We start from the raw sequence: 16,501 nt of genomic DNA, 5'->3' as shown, positions 1-16,501 counted from the left end.
ACCTACTGTGTGCCAGTGCTAAGCCCTACACCATCTCATTTAGGCAGTGGGGAGAGAATATTATCACCCCCATTTTAAAGATAGGAAAACAGAGGTTCAGAAAGATTAGGTAACTGTTTCAAGGTCAGAGACATAAGCAATAGTGGCTGGATTTGAAAGGTAGCCTCACACCAAAGTTTCTATTCCTTCCTCCCAATCCCCACCTCACTGCCGTTCCCTCCCCTCCCTGAAGGGGGCGCTGAAGTTGTGAGGGGCGGGACCACCGTCATTAAGCTACCTTCCCCTTTCCCCAGCTCAGCGCCGGCCTGCACGACGTGGGAAGCAGCGCACCCTGCCGGCCTGGTTTCCCTTCTAAGCAGGAAAGGTCTGGCTTGCCTGCTTGGGCTGCTTCACTCAAACCAAACAGGTCAGGCTGATGACCTCTCACCCCCAGCAGCAGGAAAGTTCGATCCAGATTTCCACTCTGCCCTCCCCCACCAAAGGGCCACTCAGTTTACAATGGCCCCTTCCCAGGAAACTGTACTCCACAGCTATTAAACCCTTTTCCCCTCTTAGCTCATCTGACCACCGGCACCCACCCTAGCTGTCTGAATGCTGGCACCAGGCCCAGCACAGTATAAGTGAATCTGACAGAGACCCCAATGGAAGGGGTGCCTCCCACCCCGTTCCCCCAAGCCTCCAAATCTCCCTACCCCCCATCTCTATCCAGGTTCCACTCATTTACTGAGCTCCCGCGACAAGCCGGGGGCTGTCCCAGGAGGTTTCACCTGCGGCACATTATTTAGACCTTTCCAGGCCTTTTCACGTAGGGATGATGTCCACGTTACAGATGAGTACGTCTGAGGGCTGAAGGACTTCTCCAGTCTTTCCTTTACACAGCCAGGGAGCTTGGCAGCTGGGCCTGGCCCGGAAGTGGCTCACCCAGATGGCTTTTGGGTCCTGCCTCAGCAGGGAGGGCCGTAACTGATGACCAGGTCCGCGTGTGTGGGGTGAGACCTCCCCGAGCACACGCAGGGACATGGCTCTGACATCCTGGCACAAAGGACCACCTGGCCTGAGCAGGGGCGAATTGAGGCTTGAATGAGTTCATAGAGTTTGGAAGCCCTCTTTAAAAAAAGAAAAAAGAAGAGTACAAAAATATCTTCTTTTTGCACCATTCACAGAACCTCTGAGTCCACGGACACAGCGCTAGGTCTTGGAAGGGGCCCTGGAGCACAGAGGGCCTGAAGCTGAAGCTGCGCCAGCCTCACGGTGAGTCCGCCCCTGGGCTGGAGGAAGGGCCCAGAGGCGATCCGAACACCACCCGCCTTCACAAAGGCCCTGCCTCCAGCCCAACTGACAGAGGAGGCTCCAGAGGACATTCCTTCTTCTGGTCACGCGTCCTGCTGCAACTAAACCCTCTCTGCCACAGGACCAAGTCTGGCTGGCTGGCTGTCTCCCTCTCACCAGGGTTTCAGAAGCTGCAGAGCTCGTCTGAGCTCAGGACCCGCCCACGGAATGTGCATGCTCCCATGGACAGCAGCGCTGGACTTCTCTGTGATCCTGGAGCACGCCTCCAGGAGGGTCCTCCATGCCTGGGTGGGCAGGGTCGCCCCCACCTGTGCCTGGACCTCTGGGCCAGCAGAAACAGCCCCACCAAGAACCCCAGCCCCAAATATTTTAAGGCTATGACACTGTTTACCCAGTGTTCCCACATCCCGCATCCCATCTGGTCCACACATCAGCCCTGGAAGGTAGGCAGAGCTGATTGTATTGTCCCCATTTACAGAAAGGAACAACAGAGGACACGCATTTTATGCCTCGTCTGGGCGAGACATGCCAAGGGATCTTTGCAGGTGACATCTCACAGACACCCTGGCAGGAAGGGCTGGATCCTCAGGGAACAGGTAGGGAACTGAGGCCTTGCTAGGTCTCTGGGCCAAGACCAGGGAATGGGGCTAGAGCCCTGCTCTCCCATCTCCCAGCCTGGACCTTGGCCTAGTCTCTTCACAGTCTGGAGTACACAGCTCCTGAGGAACACCATGTGTCCTGAGGAACACCATGTGTCCCATGAGGAACAATAGGCCTCCAGCTTCTGAAGCAGAGGAGCAGCCAGTGGCTTATTACAGGCCTTCCTAGAAAAAGGGGATCAGACAACGAGTGCATATGCTTTGGAAGCCTGAAGCTTGCTTAAAAGCAACAGCCTCGCAGACTCAGGGCCTGTACCTTTCCCTATGCTGCCAAGCAGCAGAAGGTCCTGAGCCCACCTCCCACCTTCCACCTGCTCCGCTACCCAGACCCTTCACGAGACCAGCTCTCCCCTGACAAGCCAGCTGCCCCGTGCTTGCTTTTGCTTGCCCAAGTCCCAGCTCTGTCCTTCCCTTATGATTTACCCACTCATATGTCTGTTCTACAAACCCTTATGGAGAATGTAGTGTAGGGTGACCACCTGTCCACAGTCGCCCAAGACAAAGGAGTATCCCTAGATGGACCAAGACAGTCCCAGGAAAACTGGAATGACTGAGCACGCCGCTGTACTGTATGTCTGGCCCTGTGCTGGTCAAGGAGGACACACAGGATCCGGCTTCCAGCTGGAGAGTGGCTCTCACTCAGTGAGGAACTACCATCAAAGGCGCCTGCTGGGCACCTCACACATATGATCCATTGTAGTCTCAGGAGGAGGGTATTATCATCTCCATGGTATACAAAGGAAACTAAAGCTCAGAGAAGTGACTTGACCGGCCCAGAGGCACAGAGCTATCAGTGACATGCCAACACTTGAACTCAGATCCCCTGAGACAGAAAAAGGAAAGGGCAAGTTCCAACATGAACATTAGGAAGACAGAAAAATATAAAGATATGTTTTATCTGATCAGTTTTGTGTATCAGCCCCCGATATTTGGCATGTGCTAGAGGTTCAGAAATGTATGTGGAAGGGAGGCAGGGAGGGGAGGGAGGTGGGAGGGAAAGAGGGGTGCTGGAGGTAGAGAGGGGAGCAAGGAGGGAGGGAGAGAGGGGAGGCAGGAGAGAGAGAGGTGGGGCAGGAGGCAGGGAGGGGAGGGAAGAGGGAGGGAGGAAGGGAGGAGGAGGAAGGGAGAAGATAATGGAGACTGGGAAAGGAGGGAGGAAGGAAGGGAAGGGGAGGGACTACTGGGAGGGAGGGAGGGAGGGAGGGAGAGAGAGGGAGAGAGAGAGAGAGGGAGGCAGGGAATGGAAGGGAGGGAGGGCAAGGAAGGAAGGGAGGGAGGCACGTGCCTAATTTAATCACCTCCAGGCTCAGAGATCCCAACCCCCAACTCACAATACTGACATTTTCCTTTCCACAGCCGGTGTCAGCTGTTTTCTTAAAGCGCTAGGGCCAGGAAGGAAGTGAGAAGAGGGAAAGAGTGCTTCTCCTTTGGGTCAGCAGCTCAGGGCTCGCTTCCTCCAGGGAATCTTCCCTGACTCACACCTCCACCCAGTTCTGGCCCCTACGTGTATGAGTACAACAGCCATGGGTGTCAGAAGTGTGTGAGTTTGCACACATGCCCATGGGTGTGTGGGGCTTGTACTCTTGCTTCAGTTCACTTCTGCAAACCTAGACCTCACGGGGCTAGGCCAGCCCTATCAGGAGCTGGGGGGCCAAGAGGTACCAGACACAGGTCTGCCCGCAAGCACAGGAGACTGATGTGTCAGCAGCCAGCTCTGACGGAACGCGCCATCCCACCCGCAAGACTGTGAGGTGCGAAGGAGCACGAAGGAGGACACTGACAGCCTTGGTGCAGGGTGCCCAGTCAAGGGAAGGTGTCACACCTGAGGTGCTCAGTACAGATCAACTATACTACACGGGGGTGAAGTTCAACCTTCAAATAGAAGGGAGCTGTGCCCAGTCAGAGAAAGAAGGCATTCCATTTGGAGAGGCCGGCTTGAACAAAGGCACAGTGCGGAGAAAATGTGAAGACTGTAGGGGAATATCCAAAAAAATCAGTGCAGCTGGGGTGTGGGCTGGGTGGTGGGGAGAGCTGGGAAAGGAGCACAGGAAGGAAGTTTGGCACAGACGGTGGAGGGCCTCCAATGCCCCCTGGAGAATGTGGACTGTCCTACAGGAAATGGGGAGCAACCGGCCAGTTTCTAAGACAGAGGAGAAAAATGGAGTCAGATGTGAATTTCAGAATAAGAGGACGGTGTGGGGGGCATCTAGACTGAGCAGCAGGACCAGGATGGAGCCAGAAGATTCTGGTAACAGTCCAGGCCGGAAGCAGCGCTTAGCTTGAGCCAGCCAGCCGAAGGAGAATAGGGAGAAGAAAAGCACTTCGGTGATAAGGACATGTATATATCACCATGAGGCTGGGTGTCCCAAAGGTAAGGATCAGGAGCTTGGCACATCCCTGCCCTCAAACACTCCAACAGAAGCTGAGGCTGGAGGGAGCCAAGTTGCTGTGTGTGTGGCCTGGGACCGGACTCCATCTGGGACTGGGCTATGGTTCTTTGGTTGAAAGTTCTACTTACCAAAAAAACTTTTACCTTTTTTTTTTTTTTTTTTTTTAGCAAAATTGACTGTAAAAAAGTGAACATCAGAGCTGATCAGATTGTCTGAAGTCTGCACACTGAGACCTTGCTGCTAAAGTCAGCCCTCTAAATGAGAAATGAATACGAGCATATTTAACCATTCCATTATCCCATGTGATCATCTTTGTCATTTTTAGGATATTAAAAAAAAAAATCTCTTGCAAAGAAAAAGTTCTCCTTACTGAGTTTTAAAAATGCTTCCTGGTTTCTTCCACTGCCCTGGGGCTATAAATGTCCATAATAAAATCATCCTGCTGATGTGCTGGGCACTTTCATTAGCACAGATACAACAGAGAAAGACCGGAAGCTTTATGCCCATAGGCTGAAAAACCCTGGGAAGCTACCAGGGATACTGGAGATCCTGCTAGAAGGAAGGTGCTTCTCTTGGCCACCCAGCCCCTCACCTCCAGAGACGGACCTCAGACCCACGTGTCCCCCACCCCCACTGCCACGCCACAGCCCCAAAGCTTAGCACTGTTTCTCAAAAGACATTGTTTCCCATTTCATGTCCATTGCTCATCTAGAAGTCATCAGACCTTCTGCAGATCTCCTCCACTGGGAAAAGTCTTTGCTCTGATGGCCCTCCACCAGAAGAGACCAGGACAGACCCTCCCCCAAACTGCCTCATTTCCGACGGTGGGTTTGCAGGACCTGGTGTCTCCTCCTATATCCATCCCATTTCTTCCGTCCAGGCCCCAACATTCACTGTCAGGCCATGAGGTAGAACCTTGAATTTCACCCTAAATATTGTGCCCCCCCAACCCTTTGCAGCCCCACCTGGGAGGCTCAGTAAGTTAAACGTCTACTTTCCGCTCAGATCATGATGTCGGGGTCCTCGGATCAAGCCCAGCCTCATTGGGCTCCCAGCTCAAGGGGCAGCCTTCTGTCCCTCTTCCTCTGTGCCACCCCCCATGCACCCTCTGTCTCTTTCTCAAATGAATAATATCTTTTAAAAAAAATTTTTTTTGTTTAAAAACAATCTACAGCCTCCGCCTACCCCTAATTAACAGCAGCTGAGGGGTCTGACACTGTGCCTGGTACAGACTCACCAGCCAAAGCCTGCTCCAGGGTCCCCCACTTCTAAGGAGCTGCCTCTGACCCTGAGCCACTTGGCGGGCTTTGGCACCCCCCCCCACCCTATATAAACGAATCCACCTTACCCCCTTCTTCTAGTGTGTTGTGATGATCTATTTCCTCTCCCCTAAAAGACAGGAGCAGCCCCAGGGCCGAGACTTGCATGTTTCCTCCTCTTCGTGCTTCAGATGCCCAGCCCTGAAGTGTTCATTCACAGGTCCCTTCTTGGGAGGACTGGGGTGGCAGAAGAGAAAGGGATAAGCCAAGCCTGTAAATGCCCAGCCCAGAGCAACCCCCATGGTGTTCTCTATCATGGAGGTCTCCGCCACCCCAGCCCCCGAGGGCTAGGCCTTTGAGAAGGGCTTTCAGGTGGGGGACAGGAGCAGAGCTGCTCCGCAAGACAGCCAGGCAGCGTGGAGACATGTGTTGAGTGGAGGTCTGGGCCTGGCACCCAGCGAGTGCTTGAGAAATGTTTGTGGAACCTAGTGGAACAAACTGAAAAATGCTGGCTATTTGTTCCTCTGGCTGCAAAGAGGCCAGGTCCCTGCTGGGGGTACTTCGTGGGCAAATTATCTCAGGACACAGCCTGTTTCCTCTAATGAGGGCTTCTCCCCCTTGCAGCTCTACTCCCAGGAGTGTGGGAGGGGGCAGTGCCTGGAGCCAACCTCAGCGGCCCTACAGCTCTCCCCTGGAAATGGTGTGGGCAGCACATACCACCAGCCCAGGCAGGGGACTGCTCACATTGACATCTCAGGCCCAGAAATCCCCAGCGAAGCAGTTCTGGCCTCCTCCTGGGCCCCTCTGGGGAGGAAGAGAAGAAGGAACCAGGGAGTTGGGCCGAGTTATGTAACCAGCTTCCTTGGAGTCAGAGGCCCTGGCATGTCACAGCCCAGCACTGCAGGGAGAGGCTGGGGGAGGGCGAGGCAGCTTGCTTCCCTTCTTTGCTGCCTCTCCTCCAGACCTCAGCAGACCTCGGAGGCTGGCGCTGCTCTCCAAGACTCTCAGCTCCAAGCAGGCACCCTCCTGCTAGGGGTGGGAACCAGGAAGGGCTGTTGTCATCGGAGTGTGTGAAACAGTGGCCTGCTGGCTTCCTGGGCAGAAAACCTGGCTCTAGTCCCCACAGCAGCACCTGAGGGCATGGGCTACGGGAGAGAAGCCTGGGGCCCTCCACAGTGTCCACCCCTGCCCCAGCTTCTTGCCCCCCAGATTCTCCCCACTGCCTCCTAGACAATCTGTCATAGGTGAGGGGCCATAGGGCTGGGGGCTTAGGCTGCCCCGCAGCACCCAGCTCTGCCCCTCCCTGGCCTCTGGGCAATCTCACTTCCCTTTCCTGCCTCCATCTGAACTTCTTCTCTAGCCTGGTGCAACCCCCACCCCCGCATATTCATCTGTGTGCACAGCACCAGACAGGGCAGGAGGGAGGGGATGCGGGAGACAGGGAAGCAGAGAGAAGAGCTGAGACCCACTCCTGGTCTTGAATGACAGTGAGGGCTTCAGCAAATCCTTACCCTCTGGGCCACAGCAACCATATGCACTAGGTGATGTTATCATGCCTACCGCACAAATGAGAAAACTGACACCCAGAGAGCCTTCCCCCGAAGTCATGGATCTGGTGTGCAATATGCTGGACAGCAGAACTGCCCAAGTCTGCGGGACTCTACCATCCCTGTTCCAGACTTCATGGCTCTAGCTTTGGGGATCCCCATACATCCAGGGGTGCTACTATTGGGAGACACCACACAGCCCTCACTGGTCCCCACTGAGGAGGCTAGTTTGGGAGCTAGAGGATGGCCATGAAGACAGGGACAGGGCACAACAGAGGCCAAGGGCTTGCCTGCTGCCTGCCACCCAGACTCTTCCCTTCTGATTCAACTCGAGGCATTCCATCTCAGGCGGGATCACACCCACCCACTGCCTGCCCCTTCCAGACACAGGGCTGCTGGCGGCCAAGCTATCCAGCACAGAGCACAGCCTGACAGCCTGCTGTCTCTGCCTTCTCCCCTTCCAGCTGTAGAACTGAGAAGGAAAGAGTACTAAGGCCCTCCTAGGCCAAAGCCCTTTCTCCTTCCTTCTTGACACACGGAGAAACTGAGGCCCAAAGAGGAAAAACAGCTCATCCAGGGTATCAGAGGGATAGCAAAGAAGTGGGGTCCCTGTTTCCCAGGTCAGCACCCCTCTCCTTGACTTATCTCACTTGGCTGTTGTCCCCAGATAGCACTCTGGCTCATCCGTCTGTCTGTCTGCCTCTCTCCCAGCTCCCCCACTCTCTCTCCCCACCTCCTGATTTCTTTTCCTAGCTCTGCCTGCAGGCCCCATGTCTGAAGCCTCCTTCACAGCCTTGCTCGCCTTCTCACATTCTTCTGAGCCCCACCACCCCCCACGTTCTTCCTTCCCCTCCTCAGGGCCAATGAGCAATTCTTGGGTGGTTTAATTAGCTGATCATGACCGCAGGCTGCTGGTCATGAACGCAGGCTGCTGCCCAGAACGCTGTCCCCAGTAATTAGGTGGGTCCTGAGTACTTGCCCAGTGGGAAGCCAAGGGGGGAGATCTCTCCAGCTGCATAAAGAGCTCCTTGATCACCGGTGGGTCATCGGAAGCCACGGACCCCTCCTCAGGCCAGGTCAAACCATACTGGGTGTTCTGGGGCCAGATCCACATGTCCATTCTAAAGACTCTACACTCACCTACACCATAGTCCAGACCCAGGAAGGCTCAGGAAATGTCTGAGGATGGGGATGAAGAATGGAACCCACACTCTTGGGGCCAGCAAGGGACGGCTCCACGGCTGGGGCACTTACTTAGGGAGAAGGATTTGGACAAGCGGTAAGAAGCAAGGATGGCACCCTAAATGGGGGGAGCAGGAGACGCAAAAGCAAGAAGGCTGGAACGAGCCACCAAACCCCATGCCGGCTAGCTCTGGCTATCAGAAAACACGTGCTCCTAGCCAGGTAAAGCCGCTCATCCAATGACCTCCGCCCTTTGGGTGACACACACACACAAAATCACTTGTAGGTGTCTCAAAGCCGGCAAAGATATCCCATTGTCCTCACCAACCATACTGCCCATCCCCCTCCCCTGCCAAGTATATCTTCTCCCAGTGAAACACCTACATTCAGCCTCCTTCACTGAACAAATATTTACGTAGTTCAGTGCACCATGCCAGGTCTGCACAGGTACAGGGACAAAAGACTCAGGACAGGTGTCCTTGGTCTCACCCAGGGGACACTGCAACTATGTAAATAACCAGGACACATTGGGGGTGTGGGTGAGTGGATCAATGCCAAGACTGAGAGAGAGAGAGAGAGAGAGACAGAAAGAATGTAAAACAAAACAAAACACACACACACACACACACACACACACAAGAAATAAAACAAAAACCCCACAAGGTACTTGGTGATCAGGGTGATCAGCGAGGGCTTCCTGAAGAAGGAGGCCATATATGATGCAGGCCTTGAAGGACAGACAGGAAGGGCACTGTGTTGGGTCAGGTCACCACCTGTGTACTAAGGGCCAATGATGAAACAGGCTTGTGCCAAGAACTTTGAGGCCTCAGGAGTGAATCACAGAGGGTTACTGTGATCTGTGGGAGCTCACAGCCTGCTGAGGGAGCTGACCTCAAGTAAATACCGCCCTTTGGCCAGGGACTTGTCCCTGAGCTTTACCTATTTCAGCTCAGTTACTCCTTGAGGCAACCTACTCTATAGGCACAGTTGCTGGCCCATTTCCCGGAGGAGAGTTCTACAGCAGAGGAAGGGTTAAATAATAGAAGTCACAGAGCTGGTAAGTGGCAGAGCTGGCATATGAAACCAGGAAATCTGGTTCTTCCTAAAGCCTACCCACTATACTAATCAGTCTATATTAATCGGATCACAGAGTGGGCTGAGGGCACAATCCACAGTCACCCAGGCCCAGCTCCCCTGCAATCTCGGTCCCACTGGTCTGTGACAGAGGCCTGAACTTTGCCCTATTCCCCACTTCTGGTACCCTCTGGAAGAAAGATCACCCCCACGCCCACTAGCAGAATACAGGAAAGGGGATATCTCAAGGAGAGTTACCTCCTTGCACAGCATGGAGGATTTGACTTCCACAGAGACACCAAGACCCAGAGAGGGTGAATGTGGTGCATGGATCACACAGCAATGATTAAGCTTTAGAGCATACCTCTGGGACCCTCCAGTGATGGTACATCCCAGCTGTCCACTCCGCCCCGCCCCTCCCTTGGTCAAAACACACCCATGCCCACTAATGGCATGGGAGAAGGCAGGAGGATAGAGCAGCAAAAGAACCAGGAGGACCAGCTGTGGGGCCAGAGGCACACAACCACTATGGGAGGGCCCTTTGGCTTCACCCAGGCCCATACCCATTCCGTTTCCGGACCTGTGGGTGCCTGCCATGTTGCCACTGAATGCTCAGACTTGAGCAAGGAGTAAGTCTCCAGCCGGCCTGACATTAGCCAGAGTGTCCCCCTTGTTCCAGGCTCTTCGGACCAATAGATGGATTCCTCTCCAAGTACAAGGGGCCCCACGGATTCGGCTGTGGTCCCAGCCAGGCCCAGCCCCATCCTCAGCAGAGGGAAAACCACTCAGTGGCTGCGGTGACTTCAGCCATACAGAACTCCAGGACCTGTCTGGTCCAGTCCCCGAAGCCCGGCCTCATCTGGCACCAGGTCTCCTGGGAAGGAACAGGCAGTTCCTCTCAAGTGGACTAAAGATGGGGCCTGTCCCAGGAAGGAGGAGGCGTCTCCAGAGAGATGACCCTGCCAGGGCCCCTTGGGGAGGGAGGGCTGGGGCTGGGACAACAGACGCCTTTGTTCCCCTCTCAAAAGCAGCCACCCTGTCCTGCCCCACCCCCTCTGTTGGTTGGACACCCCCCCCCATTAGGACTCCAGCCACTCCTGGGGCAGGACCCATCCTGCACACAGAAGACAGAGAAGGAGCCTGAAACCATCCCAGATTAATACCTACTCATACTGAGACATGCCCCACCCTCAGCAGCCTTCAGTCTGATGGGGCAGACAGACCTTCCTCTTTCGGATGCCTGTCTGATGGGGGAGAAACCAGCTTCACTCTGAGGAACCCCATTCTGATAGGGATGGGACCTCCCTCTCCTTCAAGACTTCACAATCTGATGGAGGAAATGGACTCCCCACTCTCTACCCACCAAACCTAGTCTAATGTGGGAAACATGGCTATCATCCTTAGAATTCCCTAATGGGAAGGGCCTAATATTAGCCCTTAGGATGCCCCTGGGCTGACAGCAGAGGCAAGAGGGGAGGAAGGATTCAGTGCACTCAACTACCCTTCCCAGGCATCTCCAATGAATCAGACCCAGAAGTGGATAACAGACCAGCAAACAGAAAACAGAAATAGCCCCCAAACCACAAGAAGCTCACCAACTGGGAAATAAAAACACCTGGGGTATGGATAAATGTGTGAGAAACTGCCAGGAAATTCACCCACCCAGTACCCAAGGCCTACTTCCTAGGGCGGCCTCGTCCCTCAGCAGCCACACTCCTGCGCCTGCAGCTGCTGTCCGCAATTTCTGTCTAGACGACTCGGCCTTCCCCTTGCTCCAGAACCCAGCTCAGAAGGCACTTCCTTATGAAAGGCTTCCCAAGACCCCCAGCCACAATCAGAGGCCCCTCTTTCACCCTCTCCTGTGACCAGCTTGCATTTCTACAGTGTCCCTCCCACCCCTAGCTGAGCCTGACCCCCAGGTTCCCCCACCCCCAGTCCCCACCACCTGAGCCCAGGGCCTCATACCCTTCCTCCATGAGACCCACCTGAGCTCCAAGCACGGGGGAAAAGCAGGTCTTCCCCTCTCCCCTGTGACCCAGCTTTACCCTCACCACCCCATCAAAAGCCCTCTCACCAAGTCACCAGCCGCTGCCTTCTGGCCAACTCCCAGGTGCTCAAGCTGGTCCCCTCTTCCCCCTCAGGCACCTGAGCTCTCCAAGGCCCCAGCTGCCCCTAACTCTCCTCTCTGTACACACCATAACTCTTCCCTATGCCACAGTACCCACGCACCCCTGGAGGCAACTGCCACTTCCAAACCCAGGACTTTCCAATCCCCACCTCCCTCCACCATCCCTACCCCCAGGATCCTGACCCATCTATGCAGACAGAAGTCTCCCTACATCTTTCTCAACTTCCAGTCTGGCTCCCTGCCAAACTGCCCCTTCCCTGCCGGCCTCAGACAGACAGATGGCCAGAATGGTCACTCTGGAAGCAGTGGAGGGTGGCCTGGCTGACGCCAGGGGCCACTTGGGTGGTGTTGACTCTCTGTTGTTTTTCCATTGTCACAGCTCCGAGGTGTGACAAGCCCCCTGAACCCATGCCAATGGAAAACTTCAGCCTCAGGCAAGGATGCCCAAACTTGGAAGGGAAAGAGCTGTGGCCAAGTCTGAAGCCCAGAAGCCAGCCTAGACTGGGCACCAGAGATGGTAAGTCAGGTTCAACACTGCCATTCCCAGCAACCCCCGATGCGTCCTTGGACAAAGCCACAAGACTTCTCCCTATTCCTCCCAAGATAGGTCACAGAGGGCTTGACTGCTGAGAGAGAGATGACAGCCAAGGTTCGAAAAGCTGGTGATGACATGTGTCTATCACACCCGCCTTCCTCCCCTTCCAACAAAGAAAACTTCATAACCATCTGTAGGAACAAGAATTCCATTCCTTCCCATTGCCTCTCGGGAAGTCCCTCCTGTTATCTCACTCTGATCGTTAGTGTTGGCAGCTGAATTAGGAAGAACAGCAAGAACCAGAAGGGATGCACAGCCCGCGAGAGAGTGGACTGGCCAGGGAGGTGCGGGAGGCTGTGTGGGCCATTCAGCCCTCTCCCTCTGGGTGGAAGCGCGGTGCCGCAGAGGGCTTTGTGAACACACGGGCTGGCTTCTCCGCTGAATGGCAGTGGACAAATTACTTAATCTCTCTTAGTCTGTTTCTTCAGCTGTAAAAGGGAGTAACAATCCCTCCATTAACAGGATCACTGGGAGAACCAAATGAGATCATGCATGTCAGTTTCCTGACACATACCAGATACCGAGCAGTCAGACTAATGGACACCACCTCCTCATTCATATTTCTCAGTTGCGTCCTCTCCCCAAGCCTAGCTTGGATCCTGCTTTCTCCCAGGCTCCTCCATGGCCTCCTCACCCAATCTCCCTGCTTCTGCCCTCTGCACCCCTGCCACTGCCAAAGGCGTCCCTCTGCAAGGGAAATCTGCTCTCGTCTCTCCTCTCACACTCCCCCCTGAACCTCCACAGACTCTCTCCTTAGTGACGTTCCAGGCTGTTGCTGACTAGCCTGCACTTTTCTCTTGAGGCTCACCTATCATCACCAGCCCCACCCGCAGGTCGCACACACGGGGTGCTTCGAGCCTCCCAGACCTTTTCACATTCTGCGCCCTCCGCCAGGAACACCATCCCCAGGGCCACCGCCTTGGCCTCCTCATCTTTCCAGATGAAGCTCAGGGGCTCCAGAGCCACCTCTGTCCCAGGAAAGCGTCCCTTACCATGTCCCCCACTGGGACTGGGGTGGGGACTCCTCCCTAGGCCTTCCACGGCACCTGTCACCCTGCAGTGTAGTCACCTGCTCGGCTCTAAATCCTTCGGCGACAGAGTGGGACCCTTCCTCTCAGAAGCCCCAGCCCCGGACACTCCGTCAACATTTGCTGAATGGGTGTACGATTGCTCCCAGAGCACCTTGCTAGAACAGTCATCGTAACACCTGCCCCGTAATTAATCCCATCCACACATTGGTCTCCCTGGCCTTCCCCCTGGACCCTAAGACTTCCTAGAGGACAGTGACAGTTTCTGACTAATTCTCACTATCACTTCCACATGGGGCTGAGTCCAAGTGCTTAGACGGATGCCATGACTCCTGAGCCTTACAGTATGAGGTATTTGCAGTTTCCTCTTCCAGGTCAGAGAAAGAAACCCATGGCCTCCGAAGTGAGGCACGGTACAGCCCATTATTGATTTCGTCCTTCTCTTCCAAATTCCTCAGGAAATCTGGCCTCCTGGGGCTACAAGAGAGGGCGGGGGGAAAGCAGGGCCACCATCCATCAAATGGACTTTAGCCAAGCCTGGGCTCCAGGCTTCAGGCAGCACCTCTTCCCTGCTCAGCAAATTCAATAAACACAACAGAGCCTTGAAATGCTTAAGTACTGACAGCTCCAATTTACAGACAGGAAAACTAAGGTCCAGAAAGGTAAGGACAAATGTCCAAGGCCCCCCTGTGAGTTAGAGGCAAGTAGGGGGGGGGTCGTGGGAAAGATCTTGACCCCAAAGACAGGATCTCCAACAGGTACTGCGCTGCTCACAAGCTCCCCATCCTGCTGGCACTCTATGCCAGCATGGGCAGCAGTGACCCACCTCTTCAAGTCACAGAGAGGCAAACCAAGGCCCAAGAGGGGCTGAGTCACCCTGATGGTAGAGCAGCACAGGAGGAATAAATGAGAAGGGCAAAGGCTCCTAACGCTCACGGGGAGAAAAGTCTCATCTCAATGGTCAGGAGGATCTTGGCTTTGGGGGACATTAGCCATAGCAGAAGAGAGAGTCGCACATCCTAGTGAGGACAAAGACATGGTTGCAGTGCCGGCCAGCCAGCTGCAATGAGGACTAGTCATCAAGGTGAATGCAGAAGCTTCAGGATCTTCTGCAGCCTCGCCTCCGAGCCCGGGGCCTCCACACACAGAGCAGGGCACCCTCAGGGCCCATGAAGGGTTTGGCACTGCCCAAGAGCAAGCCCCAGAGAAATGGACTAAGCGGAGTCCAGCCTCTGCCCAGCTTCTGATGTCCCCTGACCTTAAGAAAGTCAGGTAACCTCTAACACTCTGGTTCCTCTTCTGGAAAGCAGAAAAGGAAAATTAGCCTCCTTGAAAAAGATGTCAGGGGGATGGTTGGGAAGCAGTTTCTAAATTATCTTCAAGCCTCAGTTTCTTCTTCTGAGGAGAAGAAAATAGTCTCTAGAGGATCTCACTAATGCTGTTGAGGAAGAGTGTCAGACAGCAGGCTGTGTGAAATTGCTTTGTCGTGGTCGCGAAACGTAATGACCACTGGGGTCATGTCTTCCTAGTCTAGCTGCTCTTTTGGGAAGGAATAGGTCTTACATGTCTTTGATCCCCACGCCATGCCTCGTACACAGCAGGAACTCAATAAATAATTATTGGCAGCAAGAAGAGAGGGAAGAGAGGAGAGAGAAGTGGGGCACAAGGATAGAAGAAGGTAAAGAAAGAAAAAAATGAAAATGAAGGGCTTGTAGAAGTGGTAGGGGGAGGAGAGAGGGAAGCATCTAGTGGCACTTAAAGGAGCAGGCAGAGGGAAGGGGTACAACCAGGGTGACAAACCAGAGTGCCTGATCTCGGCTTGTCTTGTCTACAGAGGCTATCCCCAGGGGCTGCCCTGCCCCAGCTTCCCCCCCTATTTTGTACTAGTTTTCCATCTCAGAGGCAAAGCCTCTCCCTTTTTGAGCCATGCCAAGCTCCTAAGGAGATAGGAACCCCTCTCCCCACCCCAGCTTCAGACAGATGGTGGCCAGCCACCCCAGGCCTCTGGAGGTCAGAGGGAAGGAAACAGAGTGGATGGGATGCATTTTTCCCAGGCTCTGTGGGGGCCTGCCACCCTGTGTGATGTGTGTCTTTCCACTTCGTGCCATGTAGGGACTGGAGTGAGTGTGTCAGCGGCCCCAGGGTCTGTTGGCTAGTGACCATGGGGCGCCAGAGTATGTGGGCTTTAGTCTGACTGTGGGGGTCAGTGTTGGTGGGTCTCACAAACAAGGTGTTGGGGAGATAGGTGCCACATGAGTGTGAGAGGGTATATCCCAGAGTGTTTGTTACAGTGAGTGCAAGTGACAGTGTCTGTGTGTATCTGTGTAGGCCACCATGAGTGTGCCAACATGAAGGTGTGGTAGAACTGATGTGTGTTAGTGTGTGACATGTGTACGACAACATGACTGTCAGCAAGAATGTGTTCATGAATGTGTACCAGTGAGTGTGTGACGGTGTGTCATTGTATGCGATAAGCTTGTGGCAGTGAACGTCCGTGTGTATGCCAGCAGGAGTGTGCCCATGGATGAGTGTGCCCGTGTGTCTCCAGGAGCGTGTGTGCCATTGTGTGTTAACCTGCCCCCTTGCGTCTATGCGTCTGCTGGCCTGTAGGTGCTGGGTGTCAGCAGTGAGTGAGTGAGTGTGTGTGTGTGTGTGTGTGTGTGTGGCGGCGGCGGCGAGGAGCTGCGAGCCAGATGGGGCGTCCAGGTCCTCGCTCTAGGTACCCCCACCCAGGACCCCCCGGGTCTCCTCGGCCCCGCCAGCGACCACACACAGGAGACCTCTGGCACAGGAGAGCTGCGTGCCGCGGAGCCAGGCGTCGGCGCTCCCGGGGTGACCGACTGGAACCCCCGCCCGAGCCCGAGCCCAGGTCGCCCCCAGGGCACCCGGCCGGGCCGCCGCCGGCACTCACCGCGTCCCTTTGTCGCCCATGGTCCGCCGCGGCCGCAGGAGGTCCGAGGCGACAGCGCCCAGGCTGGAAAATCCCCGGCCGGCAGGAGGAGCGCGGGCCAGCCGGCTCCCGGCTCCCTGCTCCGCCTCCTCCGCTCTCCCGGCCGCAGCCGCCGCCGCCGCCGCCCCCGCCCCGGGCCCGCCCGCCGCGCAGCACAGCGCCCGCCGGGGCCGCGGCCAGGGGCGTGGAGCAGTGCGGGAGGGTGCGTGTGCCTGCGCGTGTGCCTGCGTGTGCGCGCCAGGGCAGGGCGGCGGGCGCGTCACGGCCTCAAGGCCGGCATTTGGGGGTCCACACCGCCGTGCACCCCGCTGTGTGTCTGTGTACGTGAGGGCGCACGCTGGGGTGTCTATACGTGCGCGTGTGTGCACGCGAGTGTGCCGGTGCGTGAGCACGGCCGTG

At 55.5% G+C, this 16,501-nt stretch overlaps 1 protein-coding gene across 1 annotated transcript in view; it reads right to left on the bottom strand.

Moving 5' to 3' along the window:
- Positions 1-16,176, bottom strand: part of ARRB1 (arrestin beta 1) — a 73,980-nt gene extending 57,804 nt beyond the window's left edge. The window contains exon 1 of the mRNA XM_044258522.1: positions 16,064-16,176. Coding sequence (XP_044114457.1) covers positions 16,064-16,083 — 20 coding nt within the window. The 5' untranslated portion in view covers positions 16,084-16,176. The remainder of the gene's footprint in view (positions 1-16,063) is intronic.
- Positions 16,177-16,501: the final 325 nt, after the last annotated feature.

The sequence above is a fragment of the Neovison vison genome, chromosome 7, assembly GCF_020171115.1.
Source record: "Neovison vison isolate M4711 chromosome 7, ASM_NN_V1, whole genome shotgun sequence".
Taxonomy (NCBI): domain Eukaryota; kingdom Metazoa; phylum Chordata; class Mammalia; order Carnivora; family Mustelidae; genus Neogale; species Neogale vison.
Note: the sequence above shows the minus strand (reverse complement) of the source record. Positions and strands in the feature narration are given on the sequence as shown.